The 14710-nt window shown below is 37.2% G+C and overlaps 1 protein-coding gene across 2 annotated transcripts in view; it reads left to right on the forward strand.

The window, feature by feature from the left end:
* Positions 1-14710, forward strand: part of UGP2 (UDP-glucose pyrophosphorylase 2) — a 48201-nt gene that overhangs the window by 24511 nt on the left and 8980 nt on the right. The window contains exons 4-6 of one of the 2 annotated variants that reach the window (XM_072409554.1): positions 5722-5907; positions 9299-9432; positions 12920-13217. In XM_072409554.1, the coding sequence (XP_072265655.1) occupies positions 5722-5907; positions 9299-9432; positions 12920-13217 (618 nt within the window). Of the gene's footprint in view, positions 1-5721; positions 5908-7117; positions 7315-9298; positions 9433-12919; positions 13218-14710 lie in introns of those variants that run through there. The other variant, XM_072409553.1, reaches the window with a different exon arrangement.

The following is a 14710-nucleotide window of genomic DNA, read 5'->3' on the forward strand; positions in this document are numbered from 1 at the left end:
GTTATGTTTAAATGAAAAACATTTTATATCTGATCCTACCATCTTTGCTGGTTGCAAAGTATCTTTCATCGTACTATCTGATGGTGAAGGTAAAATGCTTGGGTTCCATTATGTCTGCCTTTGCCTTGGATGACATGCGTTGTGTAATAGGGTTATCCATGAACTTGGCTCTTGCGCATACCTGACTGTGGTATCCCGGAGTATGATGAAAGTAGAACATTAGAGTCCAAGGTTTGCGCTTTAAACAAATTGTTATAAATTAACCAGCTGTAGTCTACAAGAAACAGGTTTGTGTGCGAGCTGAATGCACCTCCCATGTTAGGGCCTTATATCTCCTCAGCTATACAGCGAACATACTTGCTGTATAGGCATACAATATGTTTGTAATCAGAGCGGAGTTCCAGCTACAGTACTGGTATCCTGTTTTTGCATTTTGGTAAATTCTCCTGATTTATGAAGGCTTTGCAGGAAACCATTTCCTGACCTAGATGTTGCCCTTTTCTATTGAGAAAAAATGTTTTTTTCATTTAGTACAGTTCAGACCATCAAGTATCCATTAACTTGTTGGTTTAAAATTGCTTACATGTGTAGAATGACGGTGTTCAGCAGAGTCAGTGCCGGATTTGCAGTTTGTGCAGCCTTGGGCTTTAGTGAATTGATGTGTTATAAAATGGAAAGTATCCTCCATGCTGTTGCCATATTGAAGTCTGTTAATGATTTCTACTGGAAGAATGAGCAGCTGTCCTAAGCCAGCATAAAAAGGACGGATCTGTGATTGCTACTGTTGTATCTCCTGACAAATGTAATGAGAGACTAATGTAATGAATATTTTATATTTAACAACTGATTATTTTTTTACTAAAGCCATAATCAAGAAGGAAAAATCAATAAAATAGAGTACCTTCTATTTAACTCTTCATGCTGCCACAGTTTGTAGAAACTGCTGATTAAATGGTATTCAGTTTATAAACAATCCACTGGTGCATGATTGGGAAACAAACTTTTCCAGTCTTCCCCAGAGATCCTGGTTCCTTCCTTCACTGGGTGCCAGCATCTTTCCTTATGTTCAGCCCAAACCTATGACATCCATGTTGTGATGATCTCTGCAAGGATGAGAGAGTGATTGGAGTTCGAGGTTCAGCTATTTTATGTATTTGAAGCATCTGATGGAATGGATAACGATGGTACAACCATGTGGGAATGGAAGAATTTACTTTAAGACCATAAACACAGTTACTTCTAGTCCATTGCCTTCCTGCCGATGCTCTTTGGCATTCTAGCTACGCTTTTTCTAGACTTTCTCAAGCTTTTACCGTGGGTGAACCCTTAAAAAAAGCTTTCAGGTGGGGACCCCAGCTATAATAAGAATAACCACAGCTCACAGTACATTAGTGGGAGGAATGTCACCCTTACAGATAGCCAAAAAGATCATTGGTGTCAAGGGTAATTGATCTGATATATATATATATATATATAGCTCATGGCTATAGGCAAAGCTGGAGTTCAGCTTTAAATAGCTATTAGAGGTGGTGATAACAAGTAAACAGTAATTGAAAATGAAATGTAAGAAGCATGGCATCTCGTGGGATAAGTCGTTTTCGGATAATTTGAAATAAAAGGTTGTTCTCATTTTCACTTCTCCAGTGTTTATGAATCATAGTATCATTTTATTTCATGACACACCAATCCAAACTTTTGTTAAAATTTGATAAAATGTGACACCTTATTAGTTATTGGTAATAATTAGGTTTTCTGTGTGTGTGTGTGTGTGTGTGTGTGTGTATATATATATATATATATCTGGACCGCTCATGCGCAGGGAGCTGTGTGTCACTCGGAGAGAGGAAGAAACTTCCCCCCAGAGTGACATCATGATGCCAGAACCTGCCCACTCTCCCATCACAGGTATGAGCTGAGTGTCCAGAGACACAACCCGCCCCGAGCCTGTGATCTGTATGCGTGACATGGTTTGTGGCTCTAGTCGGTGCTCCCCCCCCCCCTTCAATCAGGGTCCTTCTCCTGACCCCGCTGCGGGGTGCACTGGCCTGAGCCGTGGCCCCCCTGCCCTAACACACAACTAAACCCAAAATCAACAAGTAAATTCCCAAACAATCCTGTTGATTAGTGAAAATGATAAGATACACATTTGAAACAAAACTTTTCAATTTTAAAAACCAATTGTGTAGTTTTACCTGGCTGTAGCTGTGTACCCATCCAGCCAGCAATATATTGCCACATAGTTTCTGGAGCTTCCTCCTTGTGTGTACACATAATTTCTGATGTAATATAGGTAAACTTAAGCTACGTACACACTTCCAATTATTATCGTTGGTAAACGAACGACGAACGATCCTGCACGATATCTGCGAACGATCGTATAGTTTTTTTTATTCAAGATATTTCAAAGTGTTTTATTGGTTATCAGACAAATAGAAATTAAAGGCTGTTGAAGATTCCCCAAACCCTGGGAGGTGTAGTAGGAGCAAAGCTAAAGGTATATACGTTATTATTATTATTATTATTATTACACAGTATAGCACCGACATATTACGCAGCGTTGTACAAAGGCCATAGTAATGTCACTAGTTGTCCCTCAAGGAAGCTCACAATCTAATGTCCCTACCATAGTTCGATGTCATTAACACAGTCTAAGGACAAATTTGGGGGGAAGCCCCATTGTAATAAGTATCAAGTTGTGTTAGCAGTGCACTTGATCTTTAATTGTCACATTTTGATTTATTAGTTTCATTTAGGTGCTTTAGCACCTTTTATTGTGTTCTCTATAATATAATGGCCACAGCAAGTGTGCAGAACTATGAATTGAATTTCCATATATAGAGATCTCATTATCACAGGCCCCAAGACATGATAAAAAACTACCAAGCGTCCTCTCCATCTACCAAAAACAAAATATCGATATCCATATTTGGGAGCATAATGTTGACTGTGGGAGTTGAAAAAGCAGCAAAATAGTTTTTTTGCCTTTGTATTGGGTAAAATGTTTTGTTGAAATACCAGCGATGCATCACCGTCCTGCTATGTGAAATATAGTTGGAAATGAGTGTATAGGATCTCTTCTAGGAGTAAGGATGAGTAAACTTGTGAGATTGAAACATCTGCAGAGCTTGGTAGGTGACACCACTTTTTGCTAATTGTAGTTTACAGCTTTCTGTGTCGTCTGCCTGCTCACCAAATGATCAGTGTCAATACTTGTGTGGACATGGCGTGTCATGTACGATGACCCATACACGAATGTGGCTTGTGTGTTTGGGAGCTTTCCATTTTTTCTTCTTTTTTATCGTCTTTTAAACAATTACTTCACGGTGGATATAAATGTCTCATTCTTCTTTGAAAACTTTAACAGACAATTTGATTACAGAAATTGCTGATACCACGAGTAAAGGATGTTAAATTGACTCAATTTACTTTGCTGATTACTTATTTGTTTTTGTGAGTGTGCCGAATGTGCACAAAATCCCTCTTTTGTGATTTATCATCCTGTCTACCAGTAAACAGGCTTTCTTTGAAGTTTTCAGGCTTCTGTTCCGGTACGTTCTCCTGGTGTGACAGTCTGTATTGGGATGCCATCTCAAATTAGTTTTTTCCATGTTTTGTGCATGGAAAAGCTGCTCCTGGATGCATGCAGAATAAATGTGATAACAACAAAACAACCTGACCAGATGTAATCTTAAATAGAAGTTCAGTACTAGGTGACATAAGATGTCGTCCACTTTTTGTTAAATATGAGGGAAGGCAGTGTGCATGGGATATGTAGTGCCAAAGATTGTGTATGCTCTCAATAAACATAACTTGAATGATACAACTTGGGATAAATATTAGTTCTATTTTCATACAAAAACATATCCACAACATACAAAAAGCTAAAACATTGTTTAGATTGTTGTTCACAAACACAAGATGAGTTGAGCTGAGAAACACAATATACTTTTTTAAGATCGCTGACCCTTATAAGGTGAAATATTGGAAGTATATAATCATGTCAATAGCCTTTTGCTGTTGCTCATTTTTATATACATATCACATAAACCAAGGATTTGTAAACATTTCTTCTTTAAAATTGTGATAGTTATTTTGAACATTTCCTGATCAATAACTAGTTTCCAAATAATAAAACAAAAACCTTAAAAGCATAAGAAATGCTTCTGTGGTCAAGTACAACAAATTTCCTTATAAAAGGTTGGTGAGATTTTAGATATATAATACTGGCCAACCTTATTCATTGCTATCTGAAGAACTGACAGAAAATAAAACAAAGTGGAATGATGTACATAAAACTGCCATTAACATATTTGCAATTATTTTCCAACATCTCATTGTGGCACATTGCTTCGAGCTTGGTACAGATGGATGGGAGATTGGGTATTCCTCCCTGGTATGAGTGTAATGCTTTGTGTAGAATGAGTACTTTATACCTTACCACAGTGGCATAAGGTAATAAGGTAAGTGGCAGAAAGTGATGATGAATAAATCTTTTGTAAGAAACATTTTGTTAAATGATCAGACTTTGTATTAAATAAAGAAACAATGTGATCCAAGTTTGTCAGGTTACTCCCATGCCTGTGATGGCATCATGCAACCCCGTGCTGTTTCCTCATTCATTTTTATTCTCATACTGAGTCATTTGCAGCTGACTATTTTACAAAACTTCAAAATATGTTCCTGAAGGCATTAGGACTTGAGTGTGGGGACATTCCTATGACGGAAAGGGAGAGGCTTTGTACACATTACTGTCGTGTATGTCATTTGTTTAATATTATTTTAAATGTAAAGGAAGACACTAAACTATCCCTAAGGGCAGTTCTGTCTGCGAAAATAGTAAGGGGTGTGAAAGTAGAAGATATCCACAAACACGTATTACACGGAGTATGATGCACCAGCTGTAATAGTTTGAGGATTATCAGACAATCACGTTCTGTGACTATAAAAGAGAAACCTCAACTTCATGAATACAGGTTACTGAACTCCAAAGGCTGCAAAAGTGATGCGGAAATAACATTTATAGATTGCTTATTTCATTTAAGTTTTTAGACCTGTGTATACATTTAACATAGATGGTTGTGGTTCTACACTTTGGGACTATAGTGGTCATTTCCATATACAAAAAAAATGATATCTGAATGCAAGTAACCTTACCATTGCATGTCAGTCTTTTCTTTTATTTCTTTTATGTGGGTTGTGTATAGCTTCCATCTTGAAATCACAATACTCATCCTGAATATTCATGTTGTGCTATGCAGATATTCATGTGAATAACCAGAACCCACACTCATCTTACCATAGAACTCAAAAAAAGCATGAGTAAAGAATAAAACTTTTGTCAGGGTTTCTATTTAACTGTCGCCTCCACCCCAAATTGGGTTTAACTGGAGTATTTTAGTCCCCAGTGAAAAAGTGGCAGGGATATGTATGGCTGTGGGGACACCTGTACTGGTGGGATTTTTTCTCACTTTGGCCAGATTGTCTCTTACTTCTTGATGTGTGTCAGGAAAGGAAGAGAAAATACCTCCAAACTTACACAAATGGCAATAAAAGTTTGACAGAGGTTCTGATTCTTCCTTCATGTATTTAGAACTGGATTTCTTCTTTAAAGCCTCACATCTGTTCACTAGCACAAATTACAGATTTATCTTGTTCATATGATATCATTAGGAAAGCAGAGCGATGAATATTATCTCTAATCTTTATTTTTCTGTCTAACAGATTCAGCCCTATGAGAAGATAAAAGCCAGAGGCCTCCCAGAAAACATTTCTTCTGTCCTCAACAAGCTTGTCGTTGTTAAACTTAATGGAGGTTTGGGGACCAGCATGGGCTGTAAAGGCCCAAAAAGCTTGATAGGGGTCCGGAATGAAAATACTTTCCTAGATCTCACTGTGAAACAAATAGAGGTGAGTGCTGTACAGGGCTAACCTGATACCTCAAATTCCCTGCAACAACATTAAAAAGAAGGTTTGCATTTCTTTTCAAAGGGGTGTAATGGCATGGAAACGTGCTGTTTCCTCATTCATTTTTATTCTCATACTGAGTCATTTGCAGCTGACTATTTTACAAAACTTCAAAATATGTTCCTGAAGGCATTAGGACTTGAGTGTGGGGACATTCCTATGACGGAAAGGGAGAGGCTTTGTACACATTACTGTCGTGTATGTCATTTGTTTAATATTATTTTAAATGTAAAGGAAGACACTAAACTATCCCTAAGGGCAGTTCTGTCTGCGAAAATAGTAAGGGGTGTGAAAGTAGAAGATATCCACAAACACGTATTACACGCAGTATGATGCACCAGCTGTAATAGTTTGAGGATTATCAGACAATCACGTTCTGTGACTATAAAAGAGAAACCTCAACTTCATGAATACAGGTTACTGAACTCCAAAGGCTGCAAAAGTGATGCGGAAATAACATTTATAGATTGCTTATTTCATTTAAGTTTTTAGACCTGTGTATACATTTAACATAGATGGTTGTGGTTCTACACTTTGGGACTATAGTGGTCATTTCCATATACAAAAAAAATGATATCTGAATGCAAGTAACCTTACCATTGCATGTCAGTCTTTTCTTTTATTTCTTTTATGTGGGTTGTGTATAGCTTCCATCTTGAAATCACAATACTCATCCTGAATATTCATGTTGTGCTATGCAGATATTCATGTGAATAACCAGAACCCACACTCATCTTACCATAGAACTCAAAAAAAGCATGAGTAAAGAATAAAACTTTTGTCAGGGTTTCTATTTAACTGTCGCCTCCACCCCAAATTGGGTTTAACTGGAGTATTTTAGTCCCCAGTGAAAAAGTGGCAGGGATATGTATGGCTGTGGGGACACCTGTACTGGTGGGATTTTTTCTCACTTTGGCCAGATTGTCTCTTACTTCTTGATGTGTGTCAGGAAAGGAAGAGAAAATACCTCCAAACTTACACAAATGGCAATAAAAGTTTGACAGAGGTTCTGATTCTTCCTTCATGTATTTAGAACTGGATTTCTTCTTTAAAGCCTCACATCTGTTCACTAGCACAAATTACAGATTTATCTTGTTCATATGATATCATTAGGAAAGCAGAGCGATGAATATTATCTCTAATCTTTATTTTTCTGTCTAACAGATTCAGCCCTATGAGAAGATAAAAGCCAGAGGCCTCCCAGAAAACATTTCTTCTGTCCTCAACAAGCTTGTCGTTGTTAAACTTAATGGAGGTTTGGGGACCAGCATGGGCTGTAAAGGCCCAAAAAGCTTGATAGGGGTCCGGAATGAAAATACTTTCCTAGATCTCACTGTGAAACAAATAGAGGTGAGTGCTGTACAGGGCTAACCTGATACCTCAAATTCCCTGCAACAACATTAAAAAGAAGGTTTGCATTTCTTTTCAAAGGGGTGTAATGGCATGGAAACTATTTTTGCAAGTATTTGGACGCCTTTGTTAAAGAAGAACTTTTGTTTAGAACTGATGGTGCATCCTGATGACGCAAAGTCTTCTCTAATGGGTTGCACGGTTCCTTAAGTTGCCAAACAATACAGTTGACAAAATGTGGTTAGAAGTACATTACCCTGCACCAACCAATAAGAATAACACTATCAGAGCAGCCACACAAATTCCTTTATGTAGATGTATTATTAGTCACATACAACATGGTTTGTTCCTGTAATGTTGGAGGTGTTTCACAGCTTTCCAAACCTCCTTATTGTTTAATGGTGAACTGATAAAGTGGCACGAAAAGCTGTGAAAAATCTTCAACATTACAAGAACAATGACCTGGATAAATGAGAACTTTCACCAGAGTATTTTGCTATTTGTTAGGAAATGTTTTCATTCCAGGATAGCTGGATCACCTAGCCTCACTGATGAAAGCCTTGAAAAGGTTTAATAAACCAGGCCCATAGAGTAGGGCGGGAGGAGTGGCAATTTTATGACCTCAATATTGGTAGCTGTAAATTACAGCACATAACTGCATTAGGAATTTATTTCTTGCCAATAGACCATATAAAATTTACAATGTTTGTCTAAGATAAAATATCTCTGTCATTGGTTGAGGAAAAATTGCCAAACACAACAGATGGTCATGGCCATGAAAAAAAAAGCAACAATCAGGAGCTTTTGGCAATAATTATTTAAATAATTCCGTGGGAGCCATTTAGCATAAATGAGACGTTTGTGTTATACTATGAAAACAATAAAAGCAATGACATCAAAATATATTCAGCACTGTTTTACACTGGGCTGTCCCATTGCCAGTAGGCCAAATAAATTATAATTTGATCCCTAAATATACACATTATAGCTTGTACAGTGCCCAGTGTCTGCATATTCTAGTCTTTATTGCTTGTATTGTATGTGTGGCACATTTTCAGATGTCGCTCCAGGAGAGGCTGAACAAGTTTATTGATTTTTGTAGGAACATTGCAGAACATTGCAAGATTTTTAATGCATTATCATTACATACTTCAGGTGTGTAGAACAATAACGCCCATTCTTTAAACATAAGGGCAATTTTCGTAAGAGAATGCAAAGGTCAATGAACTTATGGGAAGACAAATATTTTTTTGCAAACTTTTGTCTTCCTACTATTCTCCTGCTTTGTCTCCCTGTCATTCACTTATGTAAAAGACATGTGGCCATGCCAACACAGATTGCAAAGGCATGCTGTCACCAAAAGGAAACCTATCCTGAAAACAGATGTGCAATTAGTTATAGAGAACATGTAATTAGGAAGTGGCTGCAGAAAGTCAGCTGCACTGAGATGCAGCATAAGATGAAAGAAGGTGTAAATGAGCATTTCATTAAAAAAATGTCAGCTGCAAACTGATTTAGCAAAATAAGTGTCATTCCATTGATGTTAAGGTGTACTTTATTGTACACAGAATGTGATATATAATGCAGATTGCTGGAAACAAGTGAAATGTGGACATGGTCCACTTAAATGTAGAGACAGAAAACCCCTCAACATTGGATAACTTTGCTAATTAGGCTGATTTCTTTTATCTTTGGTTACAATGAAATGGCCCACTGGCATACAGATTTCACAGGACAAACCATTTTTCCAGAACTTCAAAAAAACGAAAGACTTTAGTGAGGAGGGGATTAGCAATTGTCCTGATAGTTCTGTTGGTTTCCATCTGCGGTTGTAGCCAGGTGCCCTTGTATAATTTCGGTGCTATGAAGGTTGCTTTGCTTGCTTAGGTCATATTACTGTAGTTGCCATTATCTTTCATAGGTTTTATAACTGCTCTATATAAGGATATCCTATACTTATTTTGTTCTTTCTTCTCTATACAAGCACTTGAACACAACCTACAACACAGACGTCCCTCTAGTTCTTATGAATTCATTCAACACAGATGAAGACACCAAGAAAATTCTGCAGAAGTACAGCCACTGTCGGGTGAAGATTTACACATTTAATCAGAGCAGGTACTGAGTTTATTGCCATAGGTTTAACAAATGGCTGCATTGTCTGTCAAAACAATATATTCTGCTTATGAAAAACTAAACCCTTCTGCAATGTCTTTGAAAGTTCCAGTAGTATACAAAGTGGATTTTACAGACAATTTACTAGCAATGGCAAAAAAATCGTATGCAATTCTGGATAGACATTGTGAAAAAACATCACCGAGAATGATTTAAAAAAGTATTTCCTGCAGTAGCTTTTATTTAGTGTGCAGCATTTAGAAATTAATTCCATGCTTACAGATAAAATGGGTAACTACTTGAGGCTGAAATAAATGCTGGGCAGAAACAGAAAAAAGCAACTTGGAGCTTTAGGCAAGGTAGCAGCTTGCATCTTATCCTTAGTTTTCAGGTGTAAGTGAGCCACATTACCCACTAACTTCCTTTATATCTGGATGCTTCCAGCACTTGGGTCTCAGAGGGCTCTAGCTTTCTAACCATTGAGTCTTACTCCTGCAAAAATCTCCCTAATTTAAGGGAAAATTCCAAAAGAAAAACAGAGAGCCATTTTGAAGGTTAGATGAGCAGAACAAAGAATAGACAAGTGCAGAAGTTTTCTTTGTCATGACCTATGGGTTGTTGGAAGCGGCCGGCTTATCAGTAATGGTGTGTTGATGCCGAAGATGTTTCTTGAGCTGGTTTATCTTTGTAACCATGTACTATATATAAGAAAGCTGACAGATCATTACCAGCCTTTTCCTAATCTTGGATACTATATAACAGCTTTTATTTTGCAGTAGTTTTCTATATTACCTTAAAAAATGAGTTACCATTAGGTCCAGCTCCCCTATGAATATTGCTTGGTAAGCCTAAAGTATACTTTGTAGTCTTGACTTGTTGAGCTTGCGGCATGCTTAGTAGCTAGCATTCTGACCACGTATCTTAGCCTGGACAAAAATCTGCATTAGGTTTATATTTTCTCACCTGGATTTTTTGTTTCTTCCAAGTATTTCAGTTTCCTCCCTCATCTCAAAAACATACTGGTAGCCTGATTGGCCTCCCCTCCAAAATTGTCCTTATATTATGTTAATGACCTATGACTATAGCGACAATAGGACATTGGTTGTGTCACATTTATAAAGACACTATAAAGTCCTGCAGAAGATGTCAGTGTTATGTAAATGCTCATCTATCACATTACAAAGGGAAATCATATTGTCATGTGATCTTGTGGGCAATATAAAAGGAAATGTACATAGGACCCACAAAGTGTGCAGAAATGTGCAGAGTTGTAGCAGATTACACAGCCATCATGTCAGCTCAAACATTTACTGAAGCATTTGAAAATTTAAACAGACCCCTAATGTCAAAAATAATAAATCAAGGTACCACATGCCAAATTCAAACCAGGATTTAAAATCTACTCTTAATCTCTGAATGTAAAGTACAGATATTAAGAGGCAGGCAGGACTTTAAAGGTACTGTCGATTAACAAAAATTCATTTTTTAAAAAAAGAAACACATTTATTTCACATAATAATATAACATTCTAATACCAGTGTTCTCCCCAGCCCCATTTAGCTGGCTTCACCGCCCAGCAACCATTTGGCTGTTTTTGGGTGGTTAGTGATTAGAGTTATAATTCAGGGGATTCCTCCTGCCTACAATTTCTTCCCACCCAAAATGTTTGGGTTGAGCACTGTAATTCTATATAAAAACATGAATATGTACCAAGAAACATCAATCAAAAGGACAAATAGGATTGTCACTATCAAAGCATTGCTAGTGACTAAAGAGGCACATAGAGTAGTTGCTTCTAAATACTAATCCATCTTCTGTGTATACGTTAGTATAAAACTCCTGATGAAGCAGACCAGCTCTGTGAAACGCGTTTGAAAAATATCTAAATCTCCCTAATGGGGATAAAAAACCATTATAGAGTACCAATGCTTTGTTGGTGACAATCCTATTTGTCCTTTTGGTTGATGTTTATTGTTACATATTAATGTTTTTTTATGTAATTAGAATATTTACTGAAGCAACTATAACCTTCCCCACATATTATGTATTGATTGTATTATGCGAAGTGTGAATGTGAGAGTTAGACTATTCAGATGTGTAATGAAGAACCATTCAGGTGCAATAAATATAAAAATAATGTGTATTGTTTTATGTACAGGTATTTAATGAAGTTGCCAGTTAAAAGCAACCTTTTTTGTCTTGCTAATGGAAGAGCTATATTTGTAGTTCTTCGCCTAGCACATTGAAAATATTGGATCTGTCCCCATAGCCTCCATGACATGAGGCTGCTTAACATCACATCTAATATAGGGAGAGGATGCAGAATTTACAAAATATACTGAAATTTTGTTCCTTATTAATTTTTTATATACTGACAAATAATTTAACATGGTGTGGTCTTTATTTCTACTTGAAATACTCTGCACTTCATGGGCATTTTACCCCTTTTTGCCATCCAAGGCATTTTTTGGTTTACTGTGCTCACCTATTTCTCCTCTCCCCGTGATAATAAGGAAGCGGGTGTGCATTGATTTAGGTGACTTTTTGACTTTACAAACCCTGTTTAGAAATCTGCATTCTCTCTGCAGATGTCCAACGTGCCTCTGCTAAATGTGAAGTTTAGCTGTGCAATTCTTTAGCTCCCTGCTTATTGGGGAGCTCTATCTCTAAATTATAAGGCTGTGGGTTGGTACCTTAACATAACCATTGCCTCTTACATGACAAGAAATACCATCAATGTAAGACTGTATATAGCTCTTTAGGGCTCATTCAAAAATGGAATTAGTACAAATTTCCTTACTCATTAATAAGCTGAAAATTGACTGCAGGAACCTTTGGGCAACCAACCAGTTCAAGATCCGTTCTCACTAGTTTCTGTCGGTTATTAAACTTAAGAATAAGAACTCATTATTCAGTGAGGAAGATAGTAATGGCAGATGCTAAAAGTGGACCTTTCACTAAGAGATTATGTGAGCCGCCAATGCTGAGTTCATTCAAATGAATGCTTTTAGTGTCCAGATGTACAGCTGACTGTTTGGGGTCAGTAATTTCAGTCACACACCTTAAGCAAGCATATAGAAAACTGTGCAGCAAGTTGTTCTGTGATTTGTTGAACATCTGAGATGCATAGTCATTCTGGATGAGGGATTCAGAAGGTATTAAAGTTAGAGGATCAGAACACCAAGCGTTTTTTCTGAGGGCATATCCAATGACCAAGTAATGACAATTGTTATTCCATGAAAGTTTAACTGGAGAGAACCAACTGGAAATCAAAGTCTTATGGCTTGGTAGAACAATGGCATTTAGGGCACCTTGAAAATTGTGCGTGTTTTATATATTCTGTAAATGTTCTTTCATAGATGCACTACAAATCTCTTCCTGAATTAGACTGTACTTTAGGATTGACATTAGGATTGTACATTTTTTTATTTCTTTGGTTTAAATAGGAATTATTGTAACACAACTTCATATACTGTGATCTCTCTTTCAGGTACCCAAGAGTTAACAAGGAGTCCTTATTACCGATAGCCAAGGACTTGTCTTACTCAGTGGAGAATGCGGAAGCCTGGTACCCCCCTGGTCACGGTGACATCTATGCTAGCTTTTATAACTCAGGCCTCTTAGACACACTGATAGATGATGGGAAGGAATATATTTTTGTATCCAATATCGATAATCTCGGTGCCACTGTGGACCTTTATATCCTCAACCACCTCACAAACCCACCAAATGGAAAACGCTGTGAGTTTGTTATGGAAGTAACTGACAAGACCAGAGCTGATGTAAAGGTCAGTACCCACAATAAATTTTATCATCTAAGATTTTTTTAAGCAATTAGATGAAAAAATCATGGCTGGTTTTTATATATAATATATAGTGTGTGTAAAAAAAAAAAAACTTCTAAGTAATTCATCAAGATAATGACTGGTCAGTGGGGCGATGCTGAGGCTCTATGATTGAAACAAACATACAGTCATTGAAGGGGTGGGCCAGGGACATTTAATCTGAGGAAGAAAAGGCTAGATAATACTGGCCATCCTCCAAGCAGAAAATGAGACAGGCATTCTAAATTGGTGCAGATTCTAATGCACACAGTGAGGAGCTAACAGTATGTGGTGAAGCCACTTGCTCATTGCTAAAGGTTTCTCCAATGGGAATAATGTGAATGTCTATGTATGTTATTTTTGCAGGAAGTTCTAAGCAGTAGCACAAATATCATATAATATCAACAAAAATGAAACTACCACTGTTTTATTTTACAGGATACTTCAGAAAATATTTAAATATCAGCACACTGATGTGTAAGGTTTATGATATTAAAATATTGATCAGATGTGGTAAAAAAAAATGTATTTCCTTTTTCTGGGTTGCTTTACTTTTTTGGCCATACGTTTATTTGGACTAATAATAATCAATTGCCCTGAAACAAAGTTGGTTTATGATAGGATGTCTGTAAACATGCTACAGTTGGTATTGTCATTTTTCAAGGCATCAGAAAATAAGAAACAGGTGTTAGTATGCCAGCTGTACTTCTCGGTATTGTCATTTTTTCAAGACATCTGAAAATAAGAAACAGGTTTTAGTATGCCAGCTGTGCTTCTCAGTCATATGAACACCAAGAGTGATTTCCATGACAAATCTGTCAGAAGTCTCAATCCATTCCAAACTATGTCAGCTTCCAATAAACCAGGGAAATCTCATTCATCAGGGGAAAATCATTAACGTAAATGTCACCCGCCTGCAACCTGCCTGTAGAAATGTGATAAGATAACAAAAAGTAGAAGATGCCTGATACCCCTCTGATTTCTTGCAGCTTTTGGTTCTGATCTGTGTGGCCTTTGCTCAGTTCTGACTATAGACGTCTAAAATTTGTCAACTTTCTTTATCAGATGTCAGCAACCCTATAGGATAATAAAGCTTAGCTAACCCCACACCTGCTCATAGCCTTTTATTAACAATGCTTCTATTAATTGTCCTATGACTATAGACTGAGCTCCGAGGATCAGCATGAAACGTGGTCACTGCAGACCCTAAGATGATTTGTTTGGCAACATGCAAGGAGAGGCAAAGGGGTAACTCCCAAAAGCGAGGGAAGCTCCCATTTTAGATAGTTGTTCCTAGAACTATTTTTTTACACCTTCGGAAAGTTTCTTCTACCCCTAACATTTAGGCTTCCTCTCGCTTTCCTCCTCAGTGACAATGGTCACCAGCATGAACACTCGGAACAATAAAAACTTTGCAGAAGTTCTAAAAATTCAGAGAGAATGTAAGAATTAGCTTG

Source organism: Pyxicephalus adspersus, chromosome 4, assembly GCF_032062135.1.
Source record: "Pyxicephalus adspersus chromosome 4, UCB_Pads_2.0, whole genome shotgun sequence".
Lineage (NCBI taxonomy): Eukaryota > Metazoa > Chordata > Amphibia > Anura > Pyxicephalidae > Pyxicephalus > Pyxicephalus adspersus.